The sequence below is a fragment of the Hyaena hyaena genome, unplaced genomic scaffold (genome assembly GCF_003009895.1).
Source record: "Hyaena hyaena isolate Hyena2069 unplaced genomic scaffold, ASM300989v1 scaffold_1570, whole genome shotgun sequence".
NCBI lineage: Eukaryota > Metazoa > Chordata > Mammalia > Carnivora > Hyaenidae > Hyaena > Hyaena hyaena.
The window spans coordinates 180,740-198,421 of NW_024082206.1; the positions used below are offsets into that span (position 1 = coordinate 180,740).

The 17,682-nt window shown below is 36.5% G+C and overlaps 1 protein-coding gene across 7 annotated transcripts in view; it reads left to right on the plus strand.

Moving 5' to 3' along the window:
• Positions 1–63: 63 nt before the first annotated feature.
• CUNH12orf50 (chromosome unknown C12orf50 homolog) overlaps positions 64–17,682 on the plus strand; it is a 44,476-nt gene continuing 26,857 nt past the window's right edge. Inside the window, exons 1-5 of one of the 7 annotated variants that reach the window (XM_039224233.1) lie at positions 67–122; positions 620–741; positions 2,896–2,979; positions 6,195–6,314; positions 6,647–6,767. In XM_039224233.1, coding sequence (XP_039080164.1) covers positions 6,303–6,314; positions 6,647–6,767 — 133 coding nt within the window. In that variant the 5' untranslated portion in view covers positions 67–122; positions 620–741; positions 2,896–2,979; positions 6,195–6,302. Of the gene's footprint in view, positions 123–167; positions 209–619; positions 742–1,466; positions 1,743–2,895; positions 2,980–3,396; positions 3,455–6,194; positions 6,315–6,646; positions 6,768–17,682 lie in introns of those variants that run through there. The other 6 variants (XM_039224237.1, XM_039224232.1, XM_039224235.1 and 3 more) reach the window with 6 other exon arrangements.

The following is a 17,682-nucleotide window of genomic DNA, read 5'->3' on the forward strand; positions in this document are numbered from 1 at the left end:
CGCGCCCAAGCACGGCGGTAACGCCCCTACGTCTCCCAACACCGAGCGTGGGGCGGGGACGCGCGCGTGGAAGCGGCCTCCTGACCGCGGTGTCTTCTGGGAGTTGTAGTGCGGAAACCGAGGTACCCCCCCACACACCCCCCCCCCCCCACCCGCGTGTGCACTCCCGCGAGAGTAGGTCCGGGTTGTATTGGCCCTAAAACAAGAGGTTCGTTTCTGCGTTGTGTGTACTTCACACTTAGTAATAACTGATGATATTTATGAAAATTAAATAATATCAAGTTATAAGTAAAGACTCATTTCAGATGGCGATTGAACACCATTCTGGTGAAAGCTAACTGCCTGTTTTCTTCAATAAGTTCCTCGGGCAAGCACTATAGAAGTTTAGAAATATCCAAAGACATTTCAAGGCCTATTGGAAACAGATTTCCCAGGAGGAGTGCTAGAAAGCGTTGAAGTTAAAATACCTGGGAACCCACCCCTCATAGTAACACCGTTTGGATTACGCCTTATCGTGCAACATCATATAGTCGAAACTGGTTCCGATGTTCCTTCCTGAGTGCAAAGTTTAGCCTTAAACTAATCCAAAACCCGATTTCTATCTCAATTTTTTTCATAGGAATCTCATTTATCTTATATATGCGCTCCAAAAAAGTCCAAATGACTTGACTTCTTGGAGTCAATCACCTGCAGAGCTAAAAACAGCTTTATTTGACTTAGTGCTTAAAAGAATATTGGAGGGTAAGTGATAAGTAAATGATTGAATAAAATATTACATATTTAGTAATAGAAGCTTTTCTATCTTATTGAGGATAGTAGTCTTCAGCAGGGGAGTTCTGACTACTGCCATTTTTGTGTACTTGAACAAGACTCCGGTCTCATTTCTATAGTTGTGTTATCGCAAGTACCATAAAATACAGCATTTTCCTGACTTAGCCCTTGGAAAAAGTATCTATATATAAAAGAGGATTTCCAAAGAATAAAATATGTCGTTCCCCCCACCCACCCCCACCAAAAGCACTATTTTATGATTACTGGATTCACAGAGGAAGAGAAGAAATTTGCCATTTCAAAGTATTTACTTTCTCTTCTGCTATCCTTTTCTCCCTAAGAAAACACGTAATGGCCATATATATAAGAGATAAGGGACAGGGCGAATAGAACACCTAATGCTGGCTGTGAGCTATTGGGACCAGACAGTATTTTATAGTCAAGCACCAGTGATTTTCTGCTCTTCCAGAGGAATCCTAACAAGCAGCTTGTTTCATGGGTCTCAAGGGAACAACAATTAAATAACCCTCACAACTATCAACTGTCATTTCCCAAACTGCCACAGAATCTTCTATATCCAACATTCTATCATTTCTGGGAAGGGATCATCTTCTAAAACATTCTACTTGCTGTTTGAATAGTACCAGCAAGGCTAACCACTCCTCAGGAAGCACTCTATTTCTAGTGCTTTGATTTCATCAGTGCCTGGAGCAAAGCCTTTGGCTGAGACCAAGGAGCCCAATTAGGGGAGAGCCACAGTTCCAATTCACAGTTATAAATGGGGCTCCTATTCTAATGGGTAGCAGCCAACAGTTTTGCCTCCTTCTCATAAACGTGAAGAGCCAGCACGGAGTTACTACCAGCCCCTATACTTAGAGTGGTGGTATTGGATCACAAACTGGAAGAAAGACTTTCTTCTCTGACTGATGTATTAGTGTTCTAACATGCACCAAAGATGAAAGACACTCAATGTGAGTCCACTTTGGCCAACACAAAATACTTAGCGAATTTTCAGGCGTACTCCCAGTGGTGGAGACAAATTTCCCATTGCTCTTCATGACAGGGAGTAAAAATCCTCTTGAGTGAGGTCACAGCTTTTCCTAAAAGACTAGAATGAATTTCACATCAGGAAAGAAGTGAATAAGGTGTAAAAGAGAAAGAAAAAGAAAAGAGAGTTTTGTTAAAAAAAAAAAAAAGAAATTAAAGCTCCATGCTAAAGACTACCAAAATGTACAGATCTATTTACTGTTCTTTGCAATAACAAAACAAAACAAAAATCCCCATAATGGCTTGACCTGTTTTTACTGTGTCTAATGGAATGTAATTGTTCCCAACAAACTCTAAAAGGTAAAAACCTTTTTTTATCCTTTCCCCTGTGTTAACCATGATGTTGCATGTAATCATGCAATAATGGTGTTTGGTAATAGTATTTGGAAATAATTCAGGCAGGTAAAAGCTCATAGGCAGAGAGGGAGTTTATCTGGAAGTAAAGACCACTTAAAGATATTTCTTAGGGGTGTTGTTCTCAGTTAACTTAGTGCTGAAAATGAGCACTTTGTTATTCTAGATTTAGAAGATAGAGCAAAACAGAAAGCAATATATTAAGGTTTTTTTTTTATCTTTGCTAATATTTTCAAGAGTTTAGCCAAATCTTTATTCTCTACTTCCTCACTTACTTTTAATACTACCCATTTTTTTTTTTACTTTTCTCTTATTTACAGTTATAGGCAAATATCTCTTTTCTAAATTTTAGTTTCTTATTTTATTTTCTAGATTTTTACCTTAAAGTATTATATTCAGAGAGTTCATACTACTTAGTCTGTTTTACTTAACTAAAATGGAATCCATATGTTTTTTTCTTAATTTCCAAATCAAAGTACATTGCATTTTAAAAATACATTTTGATCTACTGTACTCTGTCATCTCTATGGCATCTTCTAAGTCACATACTATGAACCATTTTATTAAATTTTGTAGGTTTTAGTTCTTTTGGTAAAAACACTAAGATGAAGAAAGACCTCTAACTGCTGATTGAAATGTCTCATTCTGGGAATCAGAGTATTTTATCTTGTCTTCAACAAATTCTCAAAATTTACAGACACTCTGGAACCTTTTCTGCTATAGGAAGAAGTTATTACTCCTTTTATGATGGATGAAAAATGAATGAACATAGCTACACGATGAATAAATAGTCCAATTTATACCCAGGTACCTATTAAAATAACACAATCTGAATGATTTTTTTCCCAATTCATTGGATAGCAGTGAGTACATATTTAAATAATTTTATTTATTATCCTGGAGTATAGATAGTATATTTACATATTTAATAATTTTAGGTTTTTTAAAATCATATATAGCAATTAGAGTTTAGAAAACAGCTATTTACTTGTGAAATACTTAAGAGTTTTTATTATAAAATTATGAACTAGTTTATGTCCCATATTCAGTCAGAACATTAAAAGATAAAATACTTTATTTTTACTAGCCTATTTGGCTAATATACTAGAATTGAGAAAGAAAGACCATACAGAATTCACTAAGGTAGGCTAGCCTACAGTTACATGTGAGGTCATTTGTGATGAGCAAACAATGGATTAGGTAACAATGAGGAAAATTCTGGAAGTTTGAGTTTGTGTGCTTACTAGCAACCACTTTCAACATTTCTGCAAAGCTAGAGAAGGTATCTTCTAATTTAAATTTCTTTAAGAATTATCTATTGTGTAATATACTGTCAACAGGAGGTCAGTTTTAAAGGAATACTACTGATAGCCTGAAAGACTGTGGAAAAGAAATTTTTTCCCCCTTACACACTGATAGTTCTTATATTTGCATTCCTGCAATTCTTATATTTAAAACATTGGATTAGCAGCAAGAGAGTTGAAAATGGCAGAAGTTGGGAATGACTGCTATTTCTTTTTTAATTCCACATGCATAAAGGTAAATATCGTACAATTTACGGTACTTCACATGCTTAAATAAGCTTTTTAGTAGAATGAAGGAAGATATGGCAATAATTTGTATTGCTGTGTCAAAATTTATTATTTTCCTGCAAAATATTTTACATATTTTCTATCTGAAGTAAGAGCTTATCAGTTATTTTTAATATATTGAATTTCTTTAAGGAAATTAAAATTATTATTTGTTTACAATTACATATTGTAATTGCCAGTTAAATGCCTATGGATTTTTTTGTCATCATGTGGCACTTTTACCTACATTACAGTTCCTTGAGACATCAAATTTTTAATACTGAAACATACTGAAACATTGTATGATATATCATATTGTTATGGTTAATGTGATTCCAATCACATAAATTCAAAAAGTTAAATTCAGCTTACTATCAAGCTTAGTTTAATAAATCTAATTGATTTCCTAGTTGACATTTATTAACTCAATTACTGAAGTTTTCCCTGTCAATATTTAACAGCAAATATATGATAATGTAAAAAAATGAAAAGAAGTAATATAAACAAATTAGCCAAATATGAATTCAAGATTTTAAGGCTAAAGGAGAAAAACATTTAAGAGACTAGAATTAATGGATTGCAATGAACTAAATAAATGTAGAAACTTGAAGCTTCATGTTCATGCCAAAATGAAAGACACAATGTATCTGATTATAAAGTGTTTCATCTCTGCTAGGAAACCTGAATGGGTTCAACCTCTTTGACCATAAGAATTAAATCCACTTCAAGTGCCTGTCCCCTTATGATTAAACCTAGAGATGATAAATAATAATAGAATTTATATTCCATATGAGCAGATAGTTTTGTCTGTTTCACTGCTGTATCCTCAAGAACTTAGCACAGTGACTGAAAGGTGGTAAAATCTCAATAAATAATTAAATTAATACATAATAATAATAGCAACCACAATACCTTCCTCACATGACTTTTACAATCCATTAAGAGGGCATTTTATTCCTTTTATACAGATAAGGAAACTGAGGCACAGAGAGAATTAGTAATGTATTAACTTTGTAACTGTGGACAAGTAATGGAACCAAGAGTTCAAATACTGGTTTATCTTGCCCCTGTCTACTATCCTGTACTACAAGAGCCACAAATCCACTTTTAAAAGGGGGAAATAGTGAGGTCAGGAGTAAGAAGGTGATAGAAGATAGGAAAAAAACATGGAACGTGTCAAAAGAGAATTCAATGGAATATTTTTGTTGTATGTTATGCACCTCTCTATCAAGAAGACAATGGCTTGCAGTTTTTCCAACTGTGCACCTGTGTGTAAAAGATACAGACTTTAAAAAAAAGTAATAGCATCCCATGAAATGATCCACATTTGCTTTTGTTGGTATATAAAGATGTTGGTGTGTATATGTATATTGGCACAATTGTTTATCTTTGTAGACCAAGGGCATAAAGCGTAGAGATTTAATATAGCATAATGTGGTAATTACTTAAAATTCTACAATAATAATTGGGGCGCCTGGGTGGCTTAGTCGGTTAAGCGTCCGACTTTCGCTCAGGTCATGATCTCACGGTTCGTGGGTTCGAGCCCGGCGTCGGGCTCTGTGCTGACTGCCAGCTCAGAGCCTGGAGCCTGTTTCAGTCTGTGACTCCCTCTCTCTCTGACCCTCCCCTGCTCACGCTGTCTCTCTCTCTCTCTCTCTCTCCTAGAAATAAATAACACATTAAAAAAATTCTACAATAATATAAAGTTTAAGGTCTATTCACTTTCCTTATGGAAACACACTTAACAGTGACTCCATAGACTAAGAAAACATTATCTAATAAAGGGATTGATTAATAGAGATCATCTCCACAATTAGAATATGACTGGTGATTCTTTTTTTTTTAAATATTTTTATTTATTTCTAGGAGAGAGAGAGAGAGACAGCGTGAGCAGGGGAGGGTCAGAGAGAGAGGGAGACACAGACTCTGAAATAGGCTCCAGGCTCTGAGCTGGCAGTCAGCACAGAGCCTGACACGGGGCTCGAACCCACGAACCGCGAGATCATGACCTAAGCGAAAGTTGGACGCTCAACCGACTAAGCCACCCAGGTGCCCCAGACTGGTGATTCTTAACAATACAAAACAAAGAAACTGTCTTTTCACAGAAAGAGAAAATTAAATTGTTTTGTCATTGGATTGTGATTAAGAATATCACTGTTTTCATATATCTATTCTTAGTGAATCATATGGACTAACTGATAACAAATAACAAAAAGTAGCAATTTATCAGTGACTTGTGGCATGGTGTACTATTTAATCATTGTGTTGTCAGTCTCTCACTAAAATTAAACACATTTGCTATAACTAAGACTTATGACCTTATTTTGTAGCGTTTTTTTGTGATTCTAATTTGATCTAGTCATATTTTCTTTAATTAATTAGCAAGCTACTGTTGTTGAACACTAATGCTAGTATTTTGAGTTTTCTATACTGTTTACTTGTTTCTTTTAGGGTTCCCAGTGCCGATTCCGACACTGTGAAGAGGCCCTTGGCAGTGACACTGTGTGCTCATTATGGAGAGAGGGAAAATGTTTAGATCCACTTTGCAGATTTAGACACATGGAAATGCAGGTAGAATTATTCACCATCATCATGTTTATTTAAAGGATCTCCCTTCAATAATATTGAAATGTACACTCTTATAACACAATAGAGAAAAAAATGGTTCTTTCTTCCACTACTTAATTTTAGGCATTTTGCATGTTACTCAACTTAAATTCTTAGGAGTATATTTTAGAAATATCCATTGCATCTTTTAGATAGCATAGTTTAGAAACACTGAAAGCCAGAAAACATGTCTGATCCTAAATCCGTAATTGCGATAGTTTTGTCACATGTAGCGCATTGTATTTATTTTGAATATGGCATCTAATCAATACATTTCCCCCACCTCCTTTGTCTAGCAAAACTGCAGCATTTCATGCTTCTGGGAAACACAACCACTTGGTTGTGTGAAGATCAGTTGTATCTTTTATCACAGCAAACCTCGAAATATAAATGGATTATTTTTGCCACCAAGTAGCAGTGAGTATATTTTTTGAATAACGTGGACATATACCATATTATAATCTAGTTTTGGAATAGCAGCATAGAATGACATGTAAAATTAAGTATGGCAAAATGAATGTGATTTAATAGTCAATGGATAATTTGGGATGATTCTATCTAGAATCATGAGATAAGGCTTAGAATGAGCCATCAAGTAACAAGATGAAGTGAACAAAGAGCAAGTTAAACTTTCTCAGTGCACAGCTAAAGTGGACTGGATTCATCTGAGTGACATGACTACTGACTTCACTAGGTAGAAGGAAATTGTGTCTCAGGAAAGCATCATTCAACTAGAGCCACGCTTGGCGATCATGCCTCACTGCTGCTTTCTGTGAATGTGCAGAAATCTATCTTATAAGGGGGCATCCTCTGGGCTGCACACTTCAGCTTCTAAAAGAGCAGATGAACACGTGGTTCTTTTTAAGCTTCAGTTGTAGAGAAAATGCAATCCCATTGATGCAAAAGCTGTGGCACAATTCAATCTACCTGGATGATACTGAGACTCTCCTTTCTGGTGAACCTCAACATAAGTTCTGGGAGGCAGATACAGAGAACAATGATACAATCAGTGGCAAGAAGCTTGCTTAAGGACTTGGGATAGTCAGGTTTCCCTGGTGCTGTAGCTCTACACCGGTCTCCTCCTATGGCCGATGGAATCATTCTAGAAATGAGCTTATAGTTTATCAGTCCTTTGGGATTTGAAAAATTGGCTTCAGATAATCCTTGGCAAGTGGTAAAAGTTAGGTTCCCTAGCTATATTCTTCTGGAAAACTCTGACCTCATAGAAGTCATCATATATACAATACCTTGATCCATGATTCTATTCCTCACTAGACCGCAGACATCATAAGGATAGGTATCAGGGGCGCCTGGGTGGTTCAGTCGGTTAAGCATCCAATTTCGGCTCAGGTCATGATCTCACAGCTTGTGGGTTCAAGCCCTGTGTCGGGCTTTGTGCTGACAGCTAGCTCAAGCCTGGAGCCTGCTTCAGATTCTGTGTCTCCCTCTCTCTCTCACTCTTCCCTGCTCACGCTCTCTTTCTCTCTGTCTCTCAGAAATAAATAAAAAATTAAAAAAAAAAAAAAAGGATAGAGATCATAACTAGTTTCCTCACCAGTGCTCTCCACACTGTCGGAGCACAGATGCTCAGTAAAATTGGATGTATAGATAGATGGATGGGGATTGATAGATGACTATGGAAATTATTGGTTACCTACTGTAGTATAAGTTATTGCACCTACTAAGTGATCAACTTCGCTTCATTGCTTTACATAGAGTATGATTTTATTTCACCAGGAAAATTGTACTAAATTCCTTATACCTAGTTAATAGTTTGTTTCTTAATGGTCTATGATAAAATTACTATTTTTGAAACCAGTTATTTCAGGACTAGAGGAAAACAGACGGCATCTCTGAGCAAAAGAAGGGTAGAATGTCTGTGTAACTGACAATTATTTGGCTCCTCATTGTTAGAAATGCCCTGGGCTGAATTCTGTAAGGATACATTTTTTGTTCTAATTTTTAGACATAGGATCTGGTGACTAAAGGTAACTTCTGGCTATTCTGGAACTCGTAATTTCTTCAACAGGTATCAAGGCTGAATCTGACACTTGGAGTAAGCTTTCTTCTCTCTCAATAGGATCAAGACTAGATCCATGTACTGGGACCAAACCCTAGGCATTCATTGTACCTTCATTGTAAGAGGGATAAGTGAGGGTCACAGGCTGTGAATACCTTGCTTTCTCATACATCCTTCCTCTATAGGGCACAAGAAGGAACTCCATACACCCACACCACCCTCCCACACACCCTCAACACACAACCCTCACATATGTTTTGAATTTACCAGGATTAATTTCATTCTGTCCTTTATTTCTATTTATCTCAGTTGATTTTTGAACAACAAAAACACTTCTTTGTGTTTCTCATTTGTTCTCACACCACTACCATACAACACTTCAGCCACTAGATGGGTGGATTTTTTCCCACATCAATGATTTTTTCCAAGCAACACTCTGCAACACCGTCTGGGTGTCTTACAATTCAGTTCTAAACTACTAGGAGTTAACCCAGAGCCCATGAGTTAAGAACTCCCAAAAGACTCCCCCACCCAAACAACTACTTCAGATGTCAATCAAAAGTAGGAGGTCCCCAGGCTATTCAAACTCGTAACTACGCTTACAAATTTGAGGTTTCCATAACCTCCTTCCTTGGAATCCATCATTAGCTAGAATAGTTCATGGAACTCAGGGAACTAATTACTTGTGGTGACCAGTTTATTATGTAATATAGGAAATCATAAAGGATACAGATGAACAGTCAGATGAAGAAGTACATAGAGTGAGGTCTGGAAGGATCCAGAGCACAGGAGCTTTTGTTATTGTGGAGTTGGGGTGTGCTGTCCACCCAGTATGTGGATGTGTTCATCAATTTGGAGGCTCTTCTAATCCCGTATTTTTGGAATTTTGGAATTTTGTGGAGGCTTTATCATGTAGACATGATTATTAACTCAATATCTACCCCTTCTCCCCTTCCTAGAGGATGTGGAAGAGAGAGCTGAAAGTTCTAAGCTTGATCTTTCTGGTGACCGCTCCCCTTCCTGAAGGTATTAGGAGCCCACCCAGAGTCATCTCTTTAGAGCAAAGGACACTCCTATCACCCAGGAAATTTCTGAGATTTGAGTTCTATGTCAAGAACCAGGGTCAAAAACCAAATATTAGAACAAAAGATGTTCCCAGTACTGTTGTTATTTATGAAATTACAAGGATTTTAGGAGCTCTGTTCCAGGCACTGGGGGTAGAGACCAATATATGTATTTTCTATTATTTCATGTCAGTGAATACCAGAAACTCTCAGTTGACTCATTCCTATCCTTATTTGGTCCCTTGCATCCATGCCTCCACAACATTCCATTATCAGCAAGATTCTTTCTCAACTTCCTCTCTGAACTTTCCCTTTATCTTCACATCTAATGTAAGCATAATTTTCTTCTCCAGACCCTACTTCTCCTGCAGCACTTTGCCAAATGGTGGCTGTGTTTTTTTGTTGTTCTTTTTCCCCCAAGTTCTCAAGTAGCATTTGACCTGGAGGTGAGGTAGAAGGTTTCCTTGGTCCTCACTGCCAATTTGAAATTGCTCTCTGATCCTTCTCTCTAAAACCCTCCAGCTTGTATTTTATGTCAACAAATTATTAACAGCCAACAATGTTGCTGTTTTTTTTTTTTTTTTTTTTTTTTTTTTTTTTTTTTTTTTTTTTTTATTTTTTTTTTTTTTTTTTTTTTTTTTTTTTTTTTTTTTTTGCCTCTGTTTACATCTGTCCAGGTCTCTCTTCGGTTTTCAGAAGTCTGACCTCCTGGCTCATTATCCCTCTACCAGTACTCCTGTGTCAATTCTTGGTGATTTCAATATATAAATATATAATATGCACATCATCCTAGCCTCCCAGGTCCTTGAACTCAATTCCTCCACTCATCTTCCCCATCTCAGTCACTCTCTCTTAGTCATAACCAAATGCTAATTAACACCCCCTACTCCATGATCTCAATTACATGCATTTCTCCCTATGACCTATTTTTCTATTTCAGTCCTTCCAGAATGTTGATGTAAATGCTTCAAGTCCATGGGGACCTACAATTCATTGATTGTACCATCTTTTCACAGTCCCTTACCCCCTGGATATCTTCCCTAACCTCTATCTGGTTATCTGTCCCTTGCATACAACTCCCACTCTGTTGCTTCTTTCTGGCTTCTCTGTACTTGCTTAGCTACCATAAGCACAACTTGCCACCTACTCAGTTCCTGAATCTATCATAGCTGGACATAGCTTTGGTAAAATATGTAGGTGTGCTTATTGAATTAAATTTATGGCTACAGACCTCAAATGAGACCTTAGTGCTGATTGCCAATCATACTATGCAATACTTCTCAATTCTTCTATATTCTCCTAGACTATCATTTCATCTCTTCCCCCTTCCTTAAACCTCCTTCCCCCTTCCCCCCCACAACTTCAGGCAATGACCTTATGTCTGACTGAACTGAAACTTCAAGTAATGAGGAGAGCCTCCACAGATTTCCATCACTATACTCACCTATTAGAATCTGTACTTGCCTCTTCCTTACTCTTACCAAAGATGAGCACCTATCCAAAGGCTATCTTTCCATTTATTAACTAGATCTTATCTACTCTGGTCTAACACTGATTCAACAAGTCTTTCCTTTGTCTTCTACATATTTTTTTTCACTTTTATTGGATCATTCCTATCAGCATACAAGCATATATTTATTTCTCTAACTATTAGGAAAAGCTATCCATTCTCTTGACCCATTCTCTCACAGCTACAACCCCACTTTTTTCTTTCCCTTTGTAGCACTTCTCCTCAATATGGTTACCTATTCCTGCTGCTATCAGATCCTCCCCTCCTATTCTCTCTCAACCGTGTGTAAAAAAGGCTTTTCATCCCCTTTCACCAGTGTTATACAAATTGTTAAATCCAGCAGTTAATTCTCTGTCCTTAAATAACTTGAACCATTAGCAATATTTGATGCATTGGATCACCCCTTTCTCATTGATGTAATTTGCTTATGCAGGTTCTAGGACACTACACTTAAAAAAAAAATTTTTTTTAAATGCTTATGTACCCAGTGCTCTATTTTCACTCTCCCTTGTTGATTTTTCTTCAACTTCTTACATGTGGAATGTTCTAGGAGTTAGTCCTTAGTTCTCTTTTTTTCTCTATCTACTCCCTTGGTAATCTCATATCTCACATCCAATCCATACAAAAATCCTGTTTACTGTCTTAATATATCCAGAGTCTGCCTTTTCTCATCATTCCTGTTACTCCCACCCTGGGCCATGCCACTACCATCATCTGATGCCTAAATCATAGCAACAGCCTCTTACTCTTCAACTCTTGTCCTTCTATGTGTGTTCTAAGCACAATTACCAGAGTGATACGCTCAGATGTCATACTTCCAGTGGCTTTTCATTTCATTCAGAGTAAAAGCAGAGTCCTTAACAGAGCCTTAAATGACTCTACTTGATCTAGTGCCCCGTTAACTCTGAGCTTATCTTCCATAACTCTTTTACTTGCTCACTCTGCTCCAACCACACTAGTTCCCTTGCCCTTCCCTGCTTTAGGGGCTTTGCATGAAATGCTCTTCTGTCAGTATGTTTATGGCTAATTCCTTTACGTCTTCAAGGCTTTCCACAAATATGACCTATTAATGAGGTCTAATCTAAACGCTCTTCTTGGAATGTAGCCAGCCTTATCACTTCCTCCCTACACATTCCCAATCTTCCTGGCCCCTTGTTCTCCTTTCTTTTTGCCATATATAGCAATATATATGTATATACATAAATATATATACATAAATATATATACATATTTACACATATTTATATATGTATATATAAATACATATAGTCAAAATATGTATTTTAAGATATAACCTCCTTGTTTACTACATCTATTGTCTATTGTTGTCTGACACTTCCCTTTAGAGTGAAAGTACCATTAAGAGCAGGAATCTGTATTTTGTTCACTGATGAATCTCAAGCACCTAAAGATGGAACATAATACTACCTTTCACACAGTGGCCAATTCCACCCTAGGATGTCCTGAGCAGTATGGATTTGTGTTAAGCAGGCAACTATTTTCCCTCTGCTCAGAAACATTTCTGTGTTCTAGGAAAGAGGATTCAATTTCCAGAATTGAATTAACGAATTTAAAGAAATAACATACTTGTTTATGTGTTGAACTACCATATCATCTGTTTATTTAGAAAATATTTCAACCCCTCAGAAAGATTAATTTGATCTTCTGTTAACCTAATCTTTCCTATAGTATTTCCAGGAATACTAATCTACCAAGGTTCACATTAACCCAAACTAGGACCATAAATCTTCTCACCTTACACAAAAATTACAAGGCTGTGCCTTTATTAAAATACACCTTTTTTTGTTTTAGTAAGTGCATGTGATTGATAAATTCAGGGTGGGGTTGTGACAGTTTCTTACAGTAAAATACAAGTATTTACTCACACAGCACTGTGGTATTTATGTATACTTTGTCTCTTAGGGTAAAACAAGAGAAAATTTACATATTTATTTTTAAGAGTGAGAGAGAAAGCAAGCTCAAGCAAGGGTGGGGCAGAGGGAGAGGAAGGGAAAGAATCTTAAGCAGGCTCCTTGCCCAGCACAGAGCCCGACATGGGGCTTGATCTCAGTAACTATGAGATCATGACCTGAACCAAAATCAAGAGTTGGGCACTTAACAGACTGAGCCACCCTGGTGCCCCCAAGTTTAGATATTTAAATGTACAACCTGTAAAAGTTTCTAAGGCTTCTGCTTGAGAAATTGAGACCCATCATGAGCTGGAGCCACAGCTATGCTATCTAAGTTACCAGCTGTGCTCTTCCAGAATGAGTTGCTTGCCAAAAGCAATTTTTCAATAGGTGATTTGCCATTGTATATCTTTAAGCACTAAGTTCATTATCGCAAGTTCTACATACTTTGTCTGAGAATATAAAACTGCCAGTTAGTCTTTTTGCAATTTAAAATTTACCTGCTAGCAAATTAAAAAAGGTTTTGGACTCTTTTGAAAGAGACTTCATTTAAATGTTGCTAAACCACACATTTAAAAATGAGGCCTAATCCCTCTGGTTACCATCCTCAAGTTTAAAAGCAAATAGCTAATAAACCAAATGACGATGCTAATAAAACATAATTCAGTTGATGTTTGCTGTAATTATAAGAATTTTCTAGGCATTTCTGAGTACATTTCATGTTTTCTTTGCAAGCATGGTAGGTACGTGCTCTTTCTTCCATGGAATACATCAGAGGTTAGCATATTCAGACAAACACTTCCCCCTAAGAAATTCCCTGAGTTTTGTTAAGGCATAATTTGTTCAAAACACAGTGGCTCAAACACTGAAGCAACTGTTAACGTCCTTGGCTAATTGCCATATTATTCTATGATGAATAATTGAATAGAATAATTTGATTCTTATTTTTTTCTAAGTCGGTGTCTCAGAGGTGCCTTGGACAGCTGACTCTCTGACCAGTTGAAATGAACTTTAGATCAGCTCACTTTAGAAAGTCTAGCCTAAATGAATATGTGTACATGACTTTTTTATTCTAAGGCTTGGCAAACCATTGTGATTTTTATAGTTTTTAAATAGTTCAATAAATACTTTGACTTGAATATTTGAGTTGGCAAAACAGACTAATCTTGTGTATGGGAAAGGAACAGTTGTAAATGGTTATAAGAGGAAAAAACCCCATTCAACTCCATTTTTTTCCTCTTTGGGGAAGCCAGGGGATGGATAGAGTAAACTCTATAACCCACATAGTGGTGATGCCTGGAACACTTTGTGGTTGGATGGGTGACTCTTTGTCCCGACTGGACATTGTTTCTGTTCTCATCTTTGGTCTTAAGTGCTTGTAAAAGTGGAAGAAGATAAAGGCAAGTACTCAAATATTATTTCTATAGACCTAACATTTGTTAGTTACATTTGCATCTGAGACCTCCACAGATGTTTTTCTTCAGGATTCTATAAACTAAAACTTTAACTATCCTTTTTTTTTTAAATGAAGTCGTGTAATGAGAAACAAGAAAAATCTCATATTCAGTGTTTTCACATAATTTCTAGTATTAAGTATTTTCTTGTGGCAGTACAATGTTGGGCACTTTGCATGCCTTTTCACAAAACCCTGCTAAATAGATACTATCAGCATTCCCATTACAAACGAAGAAACTGAGGCCTAGGGAAGCTAAATATCTTAGGCAGGATACCTAGTTCCGTTTGACTCTAAGACTGTCTTACAAAAACAAAACAACCACAAGAATAACCAGGCATGGCACCTCAAGAATGCTCCAGTTCTTTTGGTCATTTGGGTGGACTCACCCACAAGACCTCTTAACCCAGCTTCTTCCTTTTAAGAGGCTAATTTTACCCTACACTTTCCTACCCTGTAGCCTTCCTTTTGAAACTATTAAGATCCTTTATGTTTAATAGGAAACTCCCTTTTTTTCCCTTTTAATTTACAGCAAACAGTGGACTACTTCTAGCATTTCTGAGTTATGTGTATTTCCATTAAATAATGTTTCATCTTTCTCCTTCTTTATTTTCTCCATTTATTTGTGGCAACACATCAGTGAAATTTCTTCCCTTTAATCATCTGAAGCCTAGAAGCAAAGGTACCCCATCTGGTATTCACCAAACCTAGAGGTCCTCAACTCTGGCTCTTACTGGGGGAATTTAAGGGTGGCTCAGTTGGTAAAGCATTTAACTTCGGCTCAGGTCATGATCTCACAGTTCCTGGTTCAAGCCCTGCATTGGGCTCTGTGCTGACAGGTCAGAGCCTGCTTTGGATTCTTTGTCTCCCTCTCTTTGTCCCTCTTCCCCACTCATATTCTGTGTCTCTCTTTTTAAAAAATAAATAAAACACTTAAAAAATTTAGAATTACTGGAGGAGCTTCAAAAAACAACAATAATAACCAAGAATGACAACAAAAGCAATAAAAAAATTTCCCAGTCACTACCTAGACCACCAATGAAACTTATAAGTGTTAAGTCCAGCCTTCAGTGTACTTTTTTCCCCTCCAACATTTCACTTCAAAAAATTTTAACAAGGAAGTTGCAAGAATAATTCAATGAACACCCATCCGTGTACTCTTCAAAAGGTATACAAATAAACATTTTGTCAAGTTACTCTTTTCCCTCTATTGTACTTACATACATGTAAGTATTAGATTTACCTATATGCATATAATGTGCCAGTCCTTAATTATCCTCAGAATCATTCAAGTATTAGTTGCAAATATCTTGATATTTCATCCCTAAATACTTCAGCATATATCTCTTAAATTTAATGACATTCTTCTACATAAATACACTGTGTATGACTATCACATATAAAAGGAAATTTAACAATGATAAGATCTAATGTCTTATATTCAATCCATACTTCTGTAATTGTCCAATAATGTTCATTATAGCAGTGCTTCTCAAAATTTAATATTCACAGAAATTACTTAGAGATCTACTGAAATTGCAGTTTGATTTGGTGTGTGTAGGCTGGGACCTGGGGTTCTGCATTTTTAACAAGCTGTCAGGTTCTGAGAATTATGTGTTGAAAAGTGTAGCCTTATACTTGGCTTTTTTTTTTTTTTTTTTTTGATCCAAGATCCAATTAGGCATCATTTATTGCAACTAGTTGTCATGTCTCTTTAATATCACGTTTTTGGGTTTTTTCTTTAAAATGATACTTTAAAGAGTTCAGACTAGTTGCTTTGTAGAATATCCTTTATTTATTTATTTATTTATTTATTTATTAAAAAATTTTTAATACTTATTTTTGAGAGAGAGAGAGAGATAGTGTGAGAAAAGGAGGGGCAGAGAGACAGAGAGAGAGAGGGGAGAGAGAGAGAGGATCTGAAGCAGGCTTTGTGGTGAGAGCAGAGAGTCCCATATGGGGCTTGAACTCACGAACCAGCCGTGACATCATGAGCTGAACCAAAGCTGGACATTTAACCGACTAAGCCACCCAGGTGACCCCAGAATATCCTTTAAGTGGGAATTCATTTGTTAGTTTTCTCCTACTTAGATTTATATTAAACATTTTTGGCAAGAATACTGCAAAGAAGATGAATCAATATATTTTAAAAACGTGTTTTTAATGCCCTAATGAAATTATTCCATGAGGTTGTTCCTGAAGAATTAGTGAAAAGTAAAGAAAATAATTGAAAAGCCTCTACTCTGGGAATTTTACAAAAAAAAAAAAAATCACCTTTTTTTCTCTTTCAAGCAAAGGGAAGGATTGTACCCAATTCCCAAAGAATATGAATAAAATCAACTTATTTAAAAATAACTGAATTATTTAAGCAAAGGATTCTTATACTCTATCTGTTTTGCCTTTGTATTTGCATTCTAGTTATGGAAAGGATTTAAAGCAGGGAATATTGCATTAAGATTACAGCATGCATGACACCTAAGAGAAAGAAACTGAATTTCTTTTGAAAATAAATTAAGCACAGAAAGTACTTGTTCATTTTTGAAATGTCTGGCCATGACATGGCAGTCTATCTATACTAAACAAGCCTCTCTCAGTTGAAAAGCACTGATGTCCTGTTAAATGTTTAAAAACTTATTCTCCTCCCTATCCCCCCTCTGGCAAAAATAAAAACAAAAACAAAACAAAAGGCAGAACTTGCTAATTTCCATAGAGCAAATATTCCTACCATTGATGATTTCAAGTTACCAACTTAACATCAGTCAGCTTGCAAAATAATAATCTGTTCTCATTTGCTGATCTGAGTCCACTCCAGCACACCACTGATTATAAAAAGACAAACCCACCTTAATGAGATTTAAGGGAAAACAGGAAATTATTGGCTAATGTAACTGAAGAGATTAAGGACAGAACTGAACTTAGACCCAGATTTATCTAGGGCTTCCTTTGCCAACCCTTGGCTCTGGGCTAGTTGCCATTCTCCATATACTAGAGCTGCCCCCAGAATTCGAAGATGGAGAACCCTGAGTCAGAGTGGATTAAAATCTCATTTTGCCACATACTTACCACCATAGCCCTGGGAGCTTAATATCTCCGTGGCCTAGTATCTTCATCTGTATAATAATGATAGTAATAATACCTATATCATGGGGTGGGTTTAGATATTTAATGAATATTAATATTAATATTAATCTAATCGTTTAGAAGAATCCCTGGCAATGAGTAAGCACTCGTTAATGTCATCATTACCATCATCATTCTAAAGTAACCTCTGAAGGAAGAAACCTTTTTCAAGTTGAAGCTTTAACACTGAACCTCATCCAATGATGTGGGAAACATGTTCATCCCTGGAAACTGTTCAGGCCGAGGGAATAGCTA